The 18,990-nt window shown below is 41.6% G+C and overlaps 1 protein-coding gene across 10 annotated transcripts in view; it reads right to left on the bottom strand.

The window, feature by feature from the left end:
- The window catches only part of LOC128440608 (neurofibromin), a 165,799-nt gene that overhangs the window by 58,592 nt on the left and 88,217 nt on the right, over positions 1-18,990 (bottom strand). For all 10 annotated transcript variants that reach the window (XM_053423361.1, XM_053423364.1, XM_053423366.1 and 7 more), the window contains 4 exons: positions 18,807-18,904; positions 11,886-12,032; positions 11,636-11,782; positions 9,264-9,374 (listed from right to left, as the gene is read on the bottom strand). In XM_053423361.1, coding sequence (XP_053279336.1) covers positions 9,264-9,374; positions 11,636-11,782; positions 11,886-12,032; positions 18,807-18,904 — 503 coding nt within the window. The remainder of the gene's footprint in view (positions 1-9,263; positions 9,375-11,635; positions 11,783-11,885; positions 12,033-18,806; positions 18,905-18,990) is intronic.

Raw genomic sequence — 18,990 nt, 5'->3', positions numbered from 1 at the left:
AACCATCAAATCTTTCTGTGTAGCGGTCAATTTGGATGTGTAAATTTAAGAATAAAACTCCTGAAATCGATTGTTGATACCTTTGAAGTCTGTAAGCAGCAGGCCAAATTTGGATTGTATTTTGTACAAGGCTTGTTTCGCTTGTTGTCCCTTTAATTGCCTCGCCAAAAGCTTCTGTGGTTTTTCGCCAAACTAAAAGTGTCTGCTTAAATTTTAGTAATAGAACTTGTCTACATTAGAATAAAAATAATAATCACGATCACATGGATGTAGCAGTCACCAAATATCCACTAACTTCCTTGACATCATCAAATTATTGAGTTGTAACAGCCACAATACTGGGGGGAGGGGCCGAAGACAGCCTGTCCAGATATGGGTCAAGATATCAATTAAAGTCAGCTCCATTAATATATTGCTCCAGTCATTATCCGGAATTAAATATAACATTTAAAAAAGACAGCGGATCATCTGTATTTGGTCCAAAGAAATGTACCAGTGTAATGGGGAGTACATTTATATATCATTATTATATATATTATAGTTAAGATTAGAAACCTGACATTTGGATTTAGCGTGGTAAAAATAATTTACCACGCTTAACCGGGTGACCTAAACCACGAACGTTCCCGGAGACCAATGATATAGAATCAAGTATATTACTCATTTATTATACCTTAAAAACACTTGATTAAGCATTGACCAACATAATAATAATTACATTATAAGCTAACAAACTCAGCATTTAGCCTGGCAGGCAGCATCATCAAACAAAACATAAAATAAACAGTTAACATGAACACATGGCACATGAACATAAACCGCACCCAGTGCTTCCCCAAATGAAGGAGAGTTGCCCTCATCCACATCTGGGACCACCGGCTGAAAAACACATCCCCTCGTTTGCACACATGGTATAGAACAGATTGAACAGCAAGAAAAGAAAAAAAATCGCTTTGAACAATTTAGTATTCATGAAACGTATTTCGGGAATCAGAATCAGAATTCTTTTAATTGCCAAGTATATTTACACATACAGGAAATTGCTTTGGTGTGGTTGGTGCATTGGACATAAAACAACGATAGGACATAAAACAACAATATATACAGTAACAGTAACAATAAGTTATGGGCACGTGCGGTGCTAAGGTGCAGTGATTGTTTTTTGGATATTGCCAATAATTTAAAAATTATGTGCGGGAGGGGGGGGGGGGCAGAGTCAGTGTGACACAAGGTTTTGGTCTTGATAGCCCGGAACATTTTTCCGGATGGGAGTCTCTGGAATAGGTGGTGATCGGGATGGGAGGGATCAGCAATGATCTTGACTGCTCTCTTACTGGTCCTTGAGTGGAACAGGTCTAGGAGAGCCGCCAGGTCGCAGTCGATGACCATCTCAGCTGACCGAATGATCCGCTGCATTCTGCCCTTGTCCTTGGCAGTGGAGGCAGCGAACCAGACAGTGATTGATGCAGTGAGGATGGACTCAATGATGGCTGTGTAGAACACAACCATCACTTTCCATCACTCAACCAGCATGTGGAATTTATTTAGTTGCCGCAGGAAGAACATCTTCTACTGGGCCTTCTTGATGGTGGAGGTGATGTTCTCCACCAACCTCAGGTACTATGAAATTATAGTCCCCAGGAATCTGAAAGACTCCACTGTTTTAACTGGGGAGTCACACATGGTGACCGGGGAGGTTTGGGCTGGGCTCCTCCTGAAGTCTGCTACCATCTCTACAGTCTTTGAAGCGTTCAGCTCCAGGAAGTTCTGGCTGCACCAGGAATCCAGGATATCAAGTTCCTGCATAGTAGCCTTTCCATGTTTTTGGTCTATAAAGTTCTTTGCCTCAGCCGGGTCGTTAAATACCCTCACTTGGCCCTGATGATGAACATGGAAACTGACCGGGAACCACAGCGAGTGCCGAATCTCCTTCTCTCTCAGCAGCTGTTGTACTGAACGGAAGCCCCGCCTTTCTTCCATCCCCTCCGCTATTTAGTCAGGGAAAATACAACTTCGGTTATCTCCGTATTCCATTGTCTGCTGCCTCTCGAGCCGTAAAATATTTTCCTTTACCTGTGCGAGGTGCACACGTGCTATTATCGTGGGGGGTTGAGAGCCTTTTGATGGTCTGGGCTGTTGTGTGCGGTGCGCCCAGTTTGTGACTACCAGCTTAGTGAAGTTGTCGTCCCCCAGCAACTTGGGTATCCAATTGGAGACAAACTTGGTTTTGGCGCCTGGATCTCCTTTCTAAATCACACAGCTTGGTTCTTAGGTTCTGGTTTTCCTGCTGTAACTCAGTGACTGAAGTTTCCACGGCGTGAATGCGCTGCTCGTGGTCAGCGGCTTGATTCTTGGTGGCAGTAAGCTTTCAGTGAGCACTTGCCGGGCATACAGAAGGCTCTAAAATCTCTTTTCAACTTGTTGAACCGCTCGTTAATCGACCGCTAGTGGAAGCTTAGGCTAGCGGGCGAGCTCTTATTTTTTTTGAGTGAAATTTTAACGTCCGTTTTTCGAAAAGATAAACTTACATCGAAGAGTCTTACACAGAACGTCTAGCATTAAAAAAGGCTTAAAACCTTGATAAAGATTTAAGTAACAGCTGGTTCAGTTATGTCATGGACCAGCTCTTAGTTTTGCTGCTAAAGGCCTAGATTGTCGGGGACATATGGAGCTTTTCTTTCCTCTTAAGATTCAACTTTATTGTCATTGATCAAGTACAATGCCCATGAAATGCTTCTCACTCTTTTTCACAATAACATCTAATTCAATCATTTTACTGACTTCACTTCTTCACGGAGACCTTGTGCTTTTATAATTTGATAATCTTGGGATCGCTGCATTAGCCCCATCTTATTGACAATATCTTCTATTATTTTCAATATCGCAATAATCGTTAGACACTTGCATCAATGTTGTCAATATTGTTATTTTGTTGAAGTGCCCCTAATATACGTGGCATCTATTTCACTTCTGTCCTTGCTGTTAGAGGGATCCCTAACATGCAGCTTTCTCTGTGTTCCAAAAGTTATAAGGCGTAGCTCTCCCCCCCCGTCCTGCTCCTCCGCTTCGTCGCCCGGGCATCGCAGGAGAGGCTGTCCGCTGAGCGAGCGCCCAAGCACGGGTACAATGCAGCCAGAGACCGGGGGGGTCCTGGAACACGTTCCGGTGTTATTTTCTAACAAAGCTGTTAGCCCTAACCCTAACCCCCACCCCCCACTCCGATGCTTCCCGGGTGGGGTCCCCTCACCGGCACCTCCCCGGAGCAGGCACCGACACGTCCACCGGCAGCGAGACCGCTGACGTTGAGCCATGTAGCGAGAATACTGTGACGTCAATTCGGGTCGTAATCCCATTTGACGCACTCTAGCGTATCGTTTCTGACATAGATGAACCACAACAAATCGCGGGAGTTGTTTTTTTACAAGAGTTTTTGGGACGGTAGACATGCCAGATAACCAAATTAACGTGTAGAAGCACTACAAAAGTGGAATTTTCATAATATGTCCCCTTTAAAACACTTGTTTACCAGGTGGATGGAAATGATGAACAAGATGGTAAGGGAAACTGAAATAAAAAGTACAGGAGACTTACCACAAAAAAAAGTATTTTAAATCATTTTTTATATAGTCAATCATGTGTAATCCACACATTAATGTAACAACCGTGAGTCAGGTTAATGAAATCCTGCTTAATATCTGTAATTATAGCTTTCATTAAGGGAACTATGCCACTAATCAGTGTCGCTTAAGGGTTTCTCAAATAACAAACTCAGATGATGTTTTTATTACCAGGTAAAAATGTCACCCAGACCTGAAGAATGTCAATATAAATGATCTTTCTGCCATGACTGTTAGAAAATGCTACTGGAAAAAAGTATAGCCAGAGGGAAAGGGGGGCACTCTTGTATTTATCATGGAGCTGATGGAAAAGCAAACAATGTGGTGAAAACAAGCTGTTTTATCTACTGACACTTATGGTACTTTGTTATACACCATTAATAGTATATAGTAATACTGTTTAAAATTATAAAATACAACCTCCCTCCTGCTTGCCTCATCAGCAGCAGAGTGGACTGGCTTGCTGCTGCATTTCCCTCCCTATGTCCTTTTCTTTCTCTCTCTCTTTTAACCTGGACGTCTGGCTGTATTAGGACCCCGCAGAGCAGTGAGCAAGATGGGGCCAGAACTAGAAGGCAGTATGTAAGAATGTGACACAATGACCTATGAGCAGCAGACAACCAATAGAAACATTAAGGGGAAAAAAACCTGGAGATAGAGGAGAGGACAGGATAAAACGAGAGATGACATGATGAGGTAAGTGATTGCAGATGGACAGACTACTACAATGTAATGGTTTGCTTATGAGGCCTCAACTCCCTGCTCTGTCACTATGCAGATTTTTCATTTAAGATACCAAGGGTACATTAAGAAATGTGTTACTACAGGATTTAAACAAACTGAGGGATTTATTATCAGGGACATGAAAGCAACAGTGCAATATATTTATTTTCATACTTGTCAATATGTGTTAACTAATCCCACTGACTATATTATTATTTATTTTACCATCTCAAATAAATAGTCTCACTGTAGCACTCTTAGCTCCAATCCCACTGGCAGAGGGGTAGAAAAGACACAGTACAACTTTACAGCAGGAATAGTCCTGACATAAAAAGCTAAAAGATGGTCTGGGTTACTTAATATATTTGGATGTAACAGTATAATAAGACTGCTCTGTAATTCCACAGCACCTCTCAGGCAACACTAGCACTTGTGATGACTCATGGCTCACATTATTCACACAGCTCAGCCATTGTAAGACAGAAGCCTCAGTATTGTCAGAATGGAAATGTTACTTATTGTTGGGATTGAGGGTTGTACCCGACAAAGAATTTTGTCATTTGAATTAAATCTGGCTTTATCAAACTGCAAACATTTTAAGAAGGTTTGGTGGAACACTAGGACTGAGAGTGAAGATGATTTAATGTAGAAAAAAAAAACATGTGGGCTCACTGCACTAACAATACTGGGCATGTTTAACAAAGACTTTGCTGACAAGCTAAATAGGACATATAGCGAAGGGGTCTCCGACTGACTACTCTAATATTTGACATTCAAGGGAAGATTTACTGAGATTGAAAACTAGTAATCCATGATCTAATCTCACCATAAACAAAAATTCTGGTATTCAGGTACTTTTCACAGCTATTATGACAAGGTGATTCATCACCTGTGAACCATGAAGGTCTGCACCGAATTTTGTGTCAATCCATTAAGAAAAAGTTGGGACTGTTTTATTGGATAACGTAAAACATTGAAGTGGAGATGGTAATAAATAAATTGTTCCAAGGAATATTGACATAGGGAATTTTGGATGAGATGTTAAGGTGATCTATCAAACTGTCGAAAATTCAGTCTGTCAGTAGACCGATACTGCAAAATCAAGTCAAGTTGGTTTTCTAACTGACATCAGAGCACTTTACAGAAATACAATGGAAACTATGAGAATTCTCTGTGATGACACTTTGCCATTTACTCCTAGCTTGTATTGTATGTCAATGAAATGATTCCTTTCAAAATACAACCGTAACACAATTAATTAAACTGACATTTATTAAATCTTTTGTAAAATCGTTTTGGGAAAGAATCACCTTAAGATGTGCAACCTTTTTGTAAAACTTCTCTCATTCTGTAGGTTCCTTATCACATCTGCCTGCTCAGCTTCACTGCTCTGCTTCATCCTCCTACTGCTGTGTGGGCTGCTGGGATATTGGGTGCTTACTATCTGCCCCTCTGTGTGCTCCTGCAGCCTATGACACCGTGTGGTAGACTGCTCCTCACAAGGTCTAACCAAAAAACCTCCCGATCTGCAGCACAACATCCGCTTTCTCAAGGTAAGCAGCTGCAGCTCTCCGCAATCATCGGATTACAGGCCGGCTCCCAGACCATGACAGGAGGTTATGTAAAATGAATGTAAGAGGTAAAAGTTAGATTAAAACAGGTGTGCAATATTCAAATCATTCCTGTAAGAGGTTAGGATTAGATTTAAACAGTGGTAATATTCGTAACAGGTTACAAACTGTCAATTGGTCTTCTTTACCTCCCGACCAACAAAATCTTACATGTTGAAATGATGTTGCTGTCCCACACAATGATCAATGTGAGCTTCAGACAGATTATCTTAACAGTCAGATCATCTTATTAAATTGTTTCACACTTAAGCAACAGGATAATAATAGTAAATATAGTGTGGTGGGGGAACACTTTAAGGGCATCTATGGAACATTGTTGGTAAGCGGTAATTTATGGTGACTACTCTTATTAAACATAAGGTCCAAAGGTTTGTTATGTATTACTAAGTCACTTTGCTTTAATTTCTCTTCTCTACTGTAACAATCATATACTCATTTGTGGCTGCTGCTGTAGAAGCTCTCTAAAGAAAATATCTGTAGTGTCAAAATAAAAGCAACAATAACCTGTTGACTGTAGATATACATGGTCATGTAAATATTTTTTTTAAATGTGCTTTTTAGTGATCGCATTTCTATTACAGCTTGCTGGGTCTAGACAGCCAACTCAGCAGGTATGCCCGACTGCGAACGCTGGACCTGTCCTACAACAGCCTGGAAAACCTGCCACCTGTCTTACCGCTGTCTCTGTCGGTCATGAAAGCAGTGGGGAACCATGTACGGTTACTGGACAAAAATGACACACCTTACCACTTGAACCTGAAAGTATTGGATTCGTCAGATAATGAGCTAGAGAGAGTTGTTTTCATCAAAAACACACTGCCCAGTCTTCAAGCTCTCAACCTTAGTAACAACAAGTCCTGGACTGTGCCCACAAATATGCTACTAAACCTGGAAAGTATTGATTTGTCACATAACTATCTATTACAGATCCTGCCTGGATCACTGGACCGTCTCTTGGAGATAACCCATGGGCTTGTGAAGAAGAAGAAAATATAATGAGGTTCCTGTGACGACCCGTGCAACTGTTTTAGGTTGTCCCTGTTATACAACACCCATCTGTTGGCAAACCCACCTGGCAACACAAGGAAGGGAGTGGCACTCTGCACTGTTCACTGAGCCACAACTTTGGGTTGATGACAGAGGTGAATGCCAATTGCCTGCAAGGACTGAGGAAGTCACTACGAGTCACCAAGCCAAATCTTCCCTTTTTGAGACAGTAATATATCAAGACGAGAGAAGAGTGAACAAATCTGGTGACCAAATGTTTTTTGACTGGACGTCTTCCTCAAGTTTCAACAGTTTCTCTACATACACAAACACAACAGCACACCCACTGTCCTCGTAAAAGAAAACGAATAACTAGGGACGGAAATCAGCAGGGACCTCCCAATACGATACGATCACGATACTTCACAGGTGGCGATTCGATATGTATTGCGATTCTGTGGATATTGCGATTCTGTAAGTATTGTGATTCGATATTACGATGTCTTGAGATTTCTTTTGGTTATTTTTTTATTGGAATGCTGGACCAAGGAAAAGAGTTGAATCATAGCTTCAAATACAACACAGTCAAATTCACTTAGAGTGTAATATTAACATTAACTTAATGACTGCCGCGCAGCCAATAGAGAAAAGAAATAAAAATTTGCCCTATTATTGTATAGCCCCTGTTAACTGCACACAAACTGACAGATTAAGAAATGTATGCCACTTAGGCTACTTTTAAACAATAAATAAAAGGTAAATTAGATAGAATGAATAAAAGTTTACTTACAAGATAGACTTTGAAATAAACAAAAAGTAGGCAATGCTTCACTGTTGTTTGAATGTAGGCTATGCAAAGCTAGTGCTTGGATATGTTTAGATTCTTGTGCAAAAACAAGAGCTGGTCAACATGCTCTGGGGTAAGGAAGCCCCCCCCCCCCTTTTTGTTGTTTAATAGCGGTCGCCTAATAGTGACGTAGGGGGGGTCAAGCCTTCTTATTGGGTGAGGATGAGTCGCATTGGGAAGGTAAAAGCGGAAGTACGGTGAAAGAACCACCCTAAACTGGTTTAAATCTTATTTTTCTGATCGCTTCCAATTCGTGCAAATTAATGATGAGTCATCTGTGCGCACCAAAGTTAACCATGGTAATCCACAGGGCTCTGTGCTCGGCCCAATTTTATTGTCATTATATATGCTTTCACTAGGAAACATTATCAGGACACACTAGGTAAACTTCCACTGCTATGCGGATGACACCAAATTATACTTGTCAATAAAACCTGAACAAAGTAATCAATTAACTAAACTTCAATCTCCCCGTCGCTATATGTTAAAATGCTTCTGCACTCAATCTTTAATGAAAACACTGGCGCTAAAAAGACCGGGCCTATGTGTTCAACACGTTGATAGTTGCAGTATTGAGTATTCTCCGAAACTCCAGGGGGCATACACAACCACAGACCAAACATTCAGTCAAGTCACCCATGTTTGCAAACCAACAGGGCTAAGCACAGAGCCCTCTGTTGCCTTAGGTTACAGCATCTTACATCTGAGGAACAGCTGATCTGTGTATGACTGTTAAAAGGGAAAGTCCACCATAGACTGTGCCCCATTCTAATGAGCTGCTGCCTCATACGGAACTGTTCGTTTACAATTAACATTCCTTTATTGTCCCATAATCATGCATTACATGCAATGGGGAAATTTACCCTCTGCTTTTAACCAATCTGTGTGAACACAGCACACAACACACACTGTGACCACATGGTGTGGTGGGAATCTATGGAAAGCGCCCGGGGAATGGAAGGACCCACAGAAACTCTGTCAATTTGCAAGAGGGACTGGAGTTTCAAGCAGCGAGGGCACCCTGCATGGTAAGGACACGGGAGACCAGGGGTTGGGTGCCAGGCAACAGTGAGAAGCAGCAGGGACAAGGTGAGGTTGCGCTCTGAACTGTCAACTAATGCTCAGTTAACAATGGTGTTGAATTTGACTCAAACTTAACAAATATGGCTAATAAGTGAGTAAATCAGCATAAAAAGGTATTTTATATTTTAAAAGCCATGTAAACGTTTGCACCCCACTTCAGACCTGTTTATAGGGTAGTGCATGTCAGTCACAAAACGAAACATCAGTGGCTCGATCCCTGGCTCGTCTAGTGCACATGTCAAAGTGTTCTTGAGAAAGATGCTTCAGATTCCTTTAAAAGCTCTGTATGAATGTGTTTGTGTGAAGCTCCAGACAATCCACAACAAAATCAAAATGTTAATAAACAGAAAAGTAAAATGGACATTCATGTCCTACCTGCGAGCCACATAATAGAACACTGGGTTCCCAGTCTTGGATGTTCCGGCCTGGTAGAAGATGTTGAGCGTCTTCAATGCCTTGAACTCTTCCTTCTCATGGACCTGGTGCCTAAAGAGCAGAGATAGTAAATAGATTTATATGGCACATTTCTAGCCTTAAAGGAATGGTTATTCCAAAAAGAAAATTCACTCATTATCTACTCAGCCCTAAGCTGATGGAGGGGTGGTTGAAGGGTTAGAGTCCACATTTCTGGAGTGTCCGGGGTAAACTTTGTTAGACTTTCAAATCCAATTATAGTCAATTGTGAGTCCTTCTTCAAACGTCATAAAACAGAAAAAACATTATATGCCTCCAAACTGCTCCTGTGGTGTCATCCAAGTTGCCACAAGCCCTGACATTCATATTACATTCATATTCAGACTAATAAGAGGAAACACTGGAAAAACTGTAGTTTTGAGTAGTTCTGCATCTGTGAGAACAACCAAGAGTATAAACGGCAAAGGTGTAAGCATGTGCAAGAGAAAGGGAGATGCCTAAATGCAAGGAGTGATTTTGAAATAAAAAGGTAAAGCTACTGTATATATTACTCCTGTCATCAAAACACTGAATTCACAGTTAGAATATGAAAGAAAAAAAAAGAAAAAAAAAAAAAATTCCCTTGTTTACTCGAAGAAACCTCTAGCAGAAACAAGCTCAATGTGGCTCTAGGAGGAGAGCTTTCATGTGAAAAAGGTCAAAAACGGCCAATTGATTGAAAATGGCTAACTTCCTGTTTGGTCTAGTAAATTGATCCAAGATAGTTTTGTGACATGTAGTCAAATAAATAAATAAATGTGCATAACTAAGGGATGGTTCAGGACTCACCTGATCCAGCCCTAACTATTGGCTTCATAACAATAGGAATCCATAGGAGGTTGTGGTTCGACAGAAGAGGAGCCTGGTAGCTGAAGGATTTTTGGAACCTAAAGAGAGCCTGTGTTTTGGGAGCGAATTGATCTACAGCAGTGGTTCCCAAACTTTTTACAGTCTCGTACCCCTTCAGACATTCAATCTCCAACTCCGTACCCCCCCCGACGCACGTATACAGCCTATAATACTTGAAACTTTGAAATTGTCAGGGATTTCAGGACTTATAATAATCGTAGATGACAAAATAATGTCATCTACGAAATTCTTAAGGATCAATTAATCGATTGTCGATTAATTATGCCCATCCCTAGTTTTGACTAACGGTCACTAACCTACCTGTAACTTTTTTTGGCAGTGTAATTATTTTGCTGAATATGGGTATTTTTGGCAATGCGAGTTGGCTATTCAGACTATTTAATATTGCGCGATTATTTATAGCTCAGTTTGAAAATGTAATGGGCTTTTTCACTTTGAAAACGCAGATAAAATGTTCTCCCCACGTACCCCCTGAACCACTTCGCGTACCCCTTGGGGTACATGTACCCCAGTTTGGGAACCGAGGATCTACAGTATATGGATAATATGGTGTTATGAGCTCTTCCATATATGAAGGGGCTTGATTGTTAAGGGCTTTATATGTGAGGAGCAGGATCTTGAATTATATTCTGAATTTGACAGGGAGCCAATGCAGAGAAGCTTAGACAGGACTAATATGATCTCTCCTTCTAGGTCTTTTCAGCACTCATGCTGCAGCATTTTCTACAAGCTGGAGTCTTTACACAGACCTACTGTGACATCCTAATGATAAAGAAATCAGTTATCCAGTCTAGTGGTAACAAATGCATGGACGAGTTGGTTCTGCTGGAATTAAAGAGTTTGAGTATGCGGAGAAAACACACATATCAAAGTAATAATAATAATGGCTTGCATTTATATAGCGCCTTTCACGGCACCCAAGGCTGTTTATATCTGTCATAGGACAAACAGAAGAGAAATAAACAGCAGAGTGGAACATTAACTGAGGCCAAAGGCCTTAGTGAAGAGGTAGTGCTTGACAGATTTTTTGAAGATGTCAAGATTCTGCATCGTGTATTTTGGCCAGAGGGGGGTGCGACACAGAAGTCTCTGTCTCCAAAAGTTCACAGTTTGGTGCTCGGGATGGAGAGCAACATGCTAGATGTAGCCTTATCTTCTCAAACTAAACAAAAATAGGTGAGAAATAATAATTTTCCAACCCACTCATTTAATTCAATGAAGGTCATGTCTGAAAACAGCAGTATAATCACAACATCCATTATACATTTAGCAATAAGGTAGAAGACATCAACTAGAGAATGAAAACAGAAAATGAATATCAGCAGTGACATAAATGTGGACTTACTTGTACAGGGCATGTGGAAGAAAGGGAGCTTAAAAAAAAGTCAATTAGGAGACATGTTACAGGCCAGTAGTACACCAACCTGGTCATGAACTCTTCAAACTTGGAGCTAGTCAGGTTAAGACTGGACCAGTGAGTGTCAGCCACAGGTTTGTGTTCAGGGGGTCCTAGGTAGGCTAGCAGGGTTGCCATCTTGTCAAAAGGCCGTCTGCCTACAGCCTTGTGATCTCTGGAAGTCAGATCATAATTCATACCCCCCAAACATATGAATGAAGAATTTAGTTTTAGTATTGAGATCATACAGCAGAATACCATAGTATGTTGTATCTGACCTGTTACTGGAAAGGTACTGGCCAATCCTCTCCTGGTTGTTCCACAGCAGGCGGTGGAGGGCCAGCACATTACCATCACTGATGAAGGAAAGACTATGATTGACAGTGTCACTGGGTGGAGAGTCGGATGCTATGTCCAAGAAAAACCTGTGGTGGAGAGAGTAGAGGATTAACTCGACCTACAGACAGAAGATACCTTTTTTGTCTGGTGCACCACAGTACTATTAACATAAATAGGGTTTTATACACAAGTGACACTGTTGTTTCTGTTTTAGTGTACCATCTTATTATGATTAATAATTGTGAGTTACATCCGCATTTTAAGGAAGTTTAAACTTCCTATTATTCTAAAATAGTAACCTAACGAGACTCAAAGAAAAGACAAAATACTTATATCACTTAATTTTGATTATGCATTGCTAAATTATTCAAGCAAAACATTGTCCAGTTATATTATCTCCAATGTGAGTATTTGCTGCCTCTTTTTATTTTAGATTATTGTAAATTGAATATATGACCAGATAAATCAACCTTATATCAAAAACCAGCAAATCAACAAATCTTCTTAAAGTCTGAGAAATTGTGATCAATACTTACAATCCTTTCATTTGATGGACAGTTCGTCAACACACATCCAATAATTGGGTGTGTGTTGATCGTTGTATCATCAAATAATCATTCTGAATGGTTTCATATTCCCATACTCTGGATGTGATTCAAAAATATCTAATTCATAAATGGCACAAATATGAGTTTTTAATTATCAGTAGCCTCAGGTTCACTCAGCTCACCTCCAATACCAAAGAAAACGATTGAATCTGTAACATAATGCTGCACCATCATGTCAGTGTCATAGTAGCTAATGCAACTTTACTTCTGTATCAGTGTTTGGATTTATTCATAACAGACAATACTGCCACCAAGAAATAAAACATCAACCCATCTTCAGCACTTATCAATAACTAGTAGTCAGAATTTTCTAAATTTTGGCGCAATTTTTGTAATTAAGTGTTGAATATTGTGCATGTATATACAGACAAGATCAAGAAATGCAGCTCAAAGTGATTTCCATACAATACACACAGCTCAATTAGTGGGAACACTAAAATCACACATCGATCTTGATGAACAAGTTATTCAAATTAAATCAAAGTTTATTGTCACATGAAACAATGACAGCATCATCATACCAGTGAAATTCTTGTGACCTGGCAGGCACCAACTACGCAGTAGACGGGCATTACAAGATAAAAAAAAAGGACATATCATATAACATACAACAGGGCAACAATTTAAATTTAAAAGAAGGGCTAGCAACAGTTTACAGGGTGAAGGAGTAAGGAATATTAAATCAAATAATATGAATATATGTGTAGTAAGTATGAGTGGGGGAGCAGAATGTACATGGTAACTCTTCAGTGGGTCAGTGTTGTCTGCTCAGAAGCCTTACGGCCTGGGGGAAGAAGCTGTTTTTGAGTCTGGTAGTCCGTGCTCGGATGCTCTGGTAACGTCTGCCAGACAGCAGCAGTGTGATAATTCCAAAACCTGGGTGGCTGTGGTCCTTTATGATCTTTCCTGATTTTGTCAGGCATTGTGTTGTAGATGCCTTGCACGGAAGGGAGATGGCAGTCGATGATACGCTCCGCTGTCTTCACCACCCTCTGCAGGGATTGCGATCAGCAGCGGAGCAACTACGATGACAGGCAGTAGTGCAGCCTGAGAGGATGCGCTCAAAGGTGCACCTGTAAAAGTTTGTTAAAGTTTTTGCAGCCATGCCAAACTTCTTGTTTCTCCTCAGGAATTATAGGCGCTTTTGGGCAGTTTTGACCGTAGAGTCTGCTTGTTTGGACCAAGTAAGGCAATCCGTGATGAACACGACGAGGAATTTGAAGTCGGAGACTCTCTCCACTACAGTTCTGTCGATGTGTATGGGATCATGACCCCCCCTCTTCAGCTTTCTGAAGGCCACGATCATCTCCTTGGTCTTGCAGACGTTAAGAGACAGGTTGTTCTCTAAGCACCGTGTTTCCAAGCCACTAACCTTATCTCTATAGGCGGTCTCATCGTTGTTAGTGATAAGACCCAGGATGGTAGTTTCGTCTGCAAATTTCAGGATGATGTTCTCACCACCTGGGGTCTGCTCGTCAGGAAGTCCAAGATCCAGCTGCAGAGAGGGGTTTTAAGACCCAGGCTCCTTAGCTTAGGGATGAGCTTGGCAGGCACAATAGTGTTGAACGCGGAGCTGTAGTCCACGAACAGCATCCTCACATATGTGTTGGCCTTTTCCAGGTGGGAGAGGGTGGTGTGTGTTCTCAGGAAGATGGCATCATCCGTGGATCTGTTTGGGCGGTATGCAAATTGAAATTGGTCAAGGGTGTTTGGATGGGTAGAGCAGATGTTGGTTTTGACCTGCTGCTGGAAGCACTTCATGAAGGTGGAGCTCAGTGCTACAGGGCGGTAGTCATTAGGACAGGTTATGGATGGTTTCTTTCTACGGGGATGATGGTGGCCTGCTTGAAGCAGGTGGGGACTGTTGACAGTTGTAGGGAGAGGTTGAATATGGAGGTGAGTACCTCCGCTAGCTGGTTGGCGCACTTTCTGAGGACGTGGCCTGGAACTCCATCAGGTCCAGATTACTTTCGAGGGTTCACTTTTTGAAGCTCTCGCCTCACATCAGCCACTGTCAGGGACATAATGCAGTCGGCTCGGTCCTCGGCCAGTCTCGCGGATGGAAGGATGTTGGTCGCCTCAAACCGTACGTAGGTGTTGAGGTCATCAGGTGGAGAGGCGGCAGGCTGATCATCACTGCTATTTTTCACTTTATAACCTGTGATGGGTCGCAAGCCACCCCACAAGAGTCGGGGGTCAGAGCTGATGTAGTTGGAATTCCAGTTTGTCCCTGAAGTCTCTTTTTCCATTTCTGATGGCCCTCCGTAGGTCACATCTGGACTTCCTCAAAGACTTCGGGTCACCAGAGTTATAGGCAGAGGACTGTGCTCTGAGTTTTGCACGGACATTACCATTAACCCAGGGCTATTGGTTTGGGAAAGTCCTAACACTGACCATAGGGACGACATCATCAACGCATTTTGAGATATATGCAGAGACAGTGTCTGTGTATTCATTAATGTCACCATCAGCTGCAACACAGAACATCTGCCAATCTGTTGTTTCAAAGCAGTCCTGGAGAGTGCCGATTGATTCAGCACTCCAGCGTTGATCTGCCCGAAAAACCGTTTTTTCCTGTTTTAGGCGTTGTCTGTAGGTTGGGATGAGGATAATGGAAGTGTGATCTGACTTCCCAAAAGCGGGGCGGGGGAGGGGTTTGTAGCTGTTCCGTATACCTGCTCGGAACGCTGCCTATTTGAGTTAAATTATAATGATATGTAATATTTTTCAGATTGAGTGGAAGCTGTGCTAACGGGAGCTGTAAGTTAAGATCCTGAGATCTGATCGGGGAGACTTGACGTCTTGCTACAAAGGTTATGTTTATATTCCGAGATCTTACCTGGTCGAGTACAAGAAAGAAGCAGATACTTGGTAGTTGGCGGATTAAGACAGAGTATTGCCATGTGGATGTGTTGCTAGTGTCAGCAGCCGGGGTAGGTAGCAGTGCAAACTGTCTGAAAGATCATGGGATCTTATCGTTGAGATCTGACGCCTTGCTACAGAGATTGCGTTTTTAAAATAGAATATTACCTTGTCAAGTACGAGAAACAAATGTAGATTTGGCAAATGTCGAGATGGAGTCAAGTTAGAGCTTCTTAGTGGTACTCACAACACCAACTTTCTGTCACCAGGTGGCAGTGTGAGAACATGGTTTGCCCAAGAAACTTTAGTCTCAAGCACAAGCTCCCCACTCATAGCTGTGGAGAATTCATTCCCTCCTATTTATCCTTCCTACTTTGCACAAAACGCACGCTCAGTGTCAACGCGGCCGCAGCTAGCCCCTACGTGTGCAGGTGCTCTGGCCTGCAAGTGCTACTTGTAGCCCTAGCAGTTTTTTTAAGTATTAACTATTACATAATGCTATTTACCAAGAAAGTCATTGTAACTCACGCACAAACTCCAAAGTAAACACCGCACACACCAGAAAAACACACAGCACACTGTTTTCATTAGGTCTTTTGTATTTTCAAACTGCTTCTATTTTTTTACTTTAGTTTATAACTAATTAATGGCCTCACTCATTTGTTTAGTCATTGTCTTTGTCATTTTGATCCCAGCCACATACTCTAGTTTCCACCCAATTCCCTTCCCCCTCTCCAAGGAAAAAGAGAACATGGGCCTAAAGACTGCAGGGTTGGGGGAAGTAGTTCGGGGTTCTTACCTCCAACTCCCAGATCCCTACCCAGGACTGGGCAGAGCCGACGAGGTGAGGTGTCCTCCCCTTATTTTCAAGTTGAGAGGGAGGGGTGCTAGGAGGGTGGTGACAAGCAAGGCTCCCCCATTTGTATTTCTTTCCTATTCTTGTTTTTGATTCCAACCGTTCCCCCTTGTTGCTCCCCAACACACGCACGCAACAAAATTACATAACAATGGTCAATGGAAACCAATATCATCAACCGAATGAGGGCTGGATTCAAAATCACCCCATAAATCAAAGGTTGATTTAACTCTGGATTAGGGCATCAGTGAGCTCCTGGACAGTCTATGACAAAACATCCCAAGTTCTCAATTGGATTTAGGTCGGGGATCGTGAAGACCAATCAAGGGCATCAATGCCTTCTTCATCTAGGAACTGCCTACACAATCTGGCCACATGAGGCCGGGGATTGTCCTGCACCAAGAGGAACCCAGGGCCCACTGCACCAGAGTAAGGTCTGACACTCGGTCTGAGGATTTCATCCCGGTACCTAACACAGGGGGTGGCGTTGGCTATGACATGGAGGTCTGTGCGACCCTCCAAGGATCGTTTATGCAGTCCGAAGAAGACTGTCGTTTCGTTTGTTGATGTTTTTATTGCTGAAACTTTCCCTGTCCTTTTGTTTACAGAATAAATGGATACTGGATTTTTTATTTAGTTTTAGTATCAGCACTTGGCCTGTTCCTGGTTATCAGGAAAACGGGAAACTTTAATTTAAATTAAAAAAATGATATTAGCACTTTGCCTGTCCTTGGTTTAAAAGATTTTTCTTTGTTTTTGTATCAATAGTAGCCTAATATGCAGCAAAGTTTATTAAAAGATATTTTTGAATGAAGTATCGATCTTTATTGTCTTTATTTTCAGTCATAACATGCCGTGAACAACAGAAAGCTAAATTTAGAAGCTGTTGGCTAAATAAGATCAATTGAGAATTTGTGTCATTCATAATCCGATTAGTCTATTAATCGTTTCAATAATTGATAGATAATCGACAATCAGAATAGTCGTTAGTTGCAGCCCTATCTGGCAGTGCTCCTCCTGTTCCTCAAAGGAGCAGATACAAGTCCTGCTACTGGGTTGATGCCCTACAACAGCCCCCCCATTGTGTAACGGCCGGTCTCGTGGTAGTTACTCCATGCTCTTGAGACTGTGCTGGGAGACACAGCAAACCTTCTTGCGACCACAGATATGGATGGAATACCTGTGCCACCTAATAGGGCTGCAGATACTGCCTCATGCTACCAGTAGTAACAACAACACTAGCAAAACACCAAACCAGAGAAGAATCAATCAGGAAGAAGAGTTAACTTGTCCGTGGCCACCATATGCAAAATCATTACATTTTTGGCAGTTGTCTTGCTATTGCCTCTCCAATGACATGTTAATTCACAATCAGTTGTGCTTCCTAAATGGACGGATGACTTTTGTTATACTGTGACGATTAAGTGTTCCCTTAATTGTTTTAAGCAGTGTATTTGTAATCTATTTATTAGAATCTTACTGTTGCATCCTAATTGCTTATCTCACCCCTGCTACAACAGCAAAGAGCTGGTCATAGCTAATAACTGTAAAGAAACTCTTATAGTATCGTGGATTAACAAATACAGCACCTGAAAGCAAATACACGTGCACACTGTTTGTGTAGGTGTATTTGTCCATGACAGCATTTACTTCTATTCCCTCGTTGGCTTTGGTTTTGTCCCGTACACCGGTACTTTTCTGGGTCCTGAATTGCATTTCTAGTACTCCTCTATTAAGATGTGGCCTCGACGGTGGCAACATGGTGGGAAATTAAACATTCCTCATTTTTCACTGATAACGGATTAACAATATAGGTGATTCTGCTAATGTTGTATCAGACAATATAACACCTTCATCCACTGTATTATCATACAATATGCAGTAGGTTGAGTATAAATATTATTATAACAGTTTGTCAAGGCATATCCACCTGATCTTCAAAACCAGTTTACATTCTGCCATAGTAGGAGTTAAGGTAGATGCTTGTTCTATGGATCTTTCTGCCTTGTCTGTGGGTTGAATAGAGGTTTCATGAGACAGAGATTTTAAGCATAACATTAATCACTAAGAGAAACTAAGTTATCTGAGAATATCTTACGTGGAGACAATTAAGTCGAGCCAACCATCTCTGTCTGCACTTTGCACAAACTACATACCAACTGCTTTTTTTGGAGCACAAAGAGGTTGTGCACTCCCCTGAACTTTGAGACATTCAGCAGGATTATTGGCTGAGTGGCGTCAACTGAGATGATTTAATACGCATGCCATTGGTCTGTTAGTGTTTTTTGCTGCAAACTAACATGGTTTTCTGAATAACCAGTGAGCCCAGTCATGGTACATGCACCATGATCGCTACACCAGGAGCCACAAACTAACCCCTTTTTTTAACAAAGCGACACAAAATATCCACGGCAGATTAAATGGTCCGGATTTGGTCTGGATTTTTGGTTATATGTGAAGAAAAATAAGTGGTTCTGGATTTCGTGTTTACAGAACAAATGTGTATCGGCAGCAACATGTCCCAAATTTCTTACCTCCTTGCAGAATCAAAGTTGCTCTTCACAAAATCATTAAAAGGCCTCATGTATTCTTCTTTTGTAAACAAGACGTGGTTTGCAATGCTCTGCAGAATCTGAAAAAAAACAAAACATTAAAACTCTCCTGGCAAATCTATTCTCCTTTTACCTCCGATGGTTGTCTACTTGTAATGTTACAGAC

Source organism: Pleuronectes platessa, chromosome 5 (assembly GCF_947347685.1).
Source record: "Pleuronectes platessa chromosome 5, fPlePla1.1, whole genome shotgun sequence".
Lineage (NCBI taxonomy): Eukaryota > Metazoa > Chordata > Actinopteri > Pleuronectiformes > Pleuronectidae > Pleuronectes > Pleuronectes platessa.
This window is presented reverse-complemented; position numbering and strand designations above follow the sequence as displayed.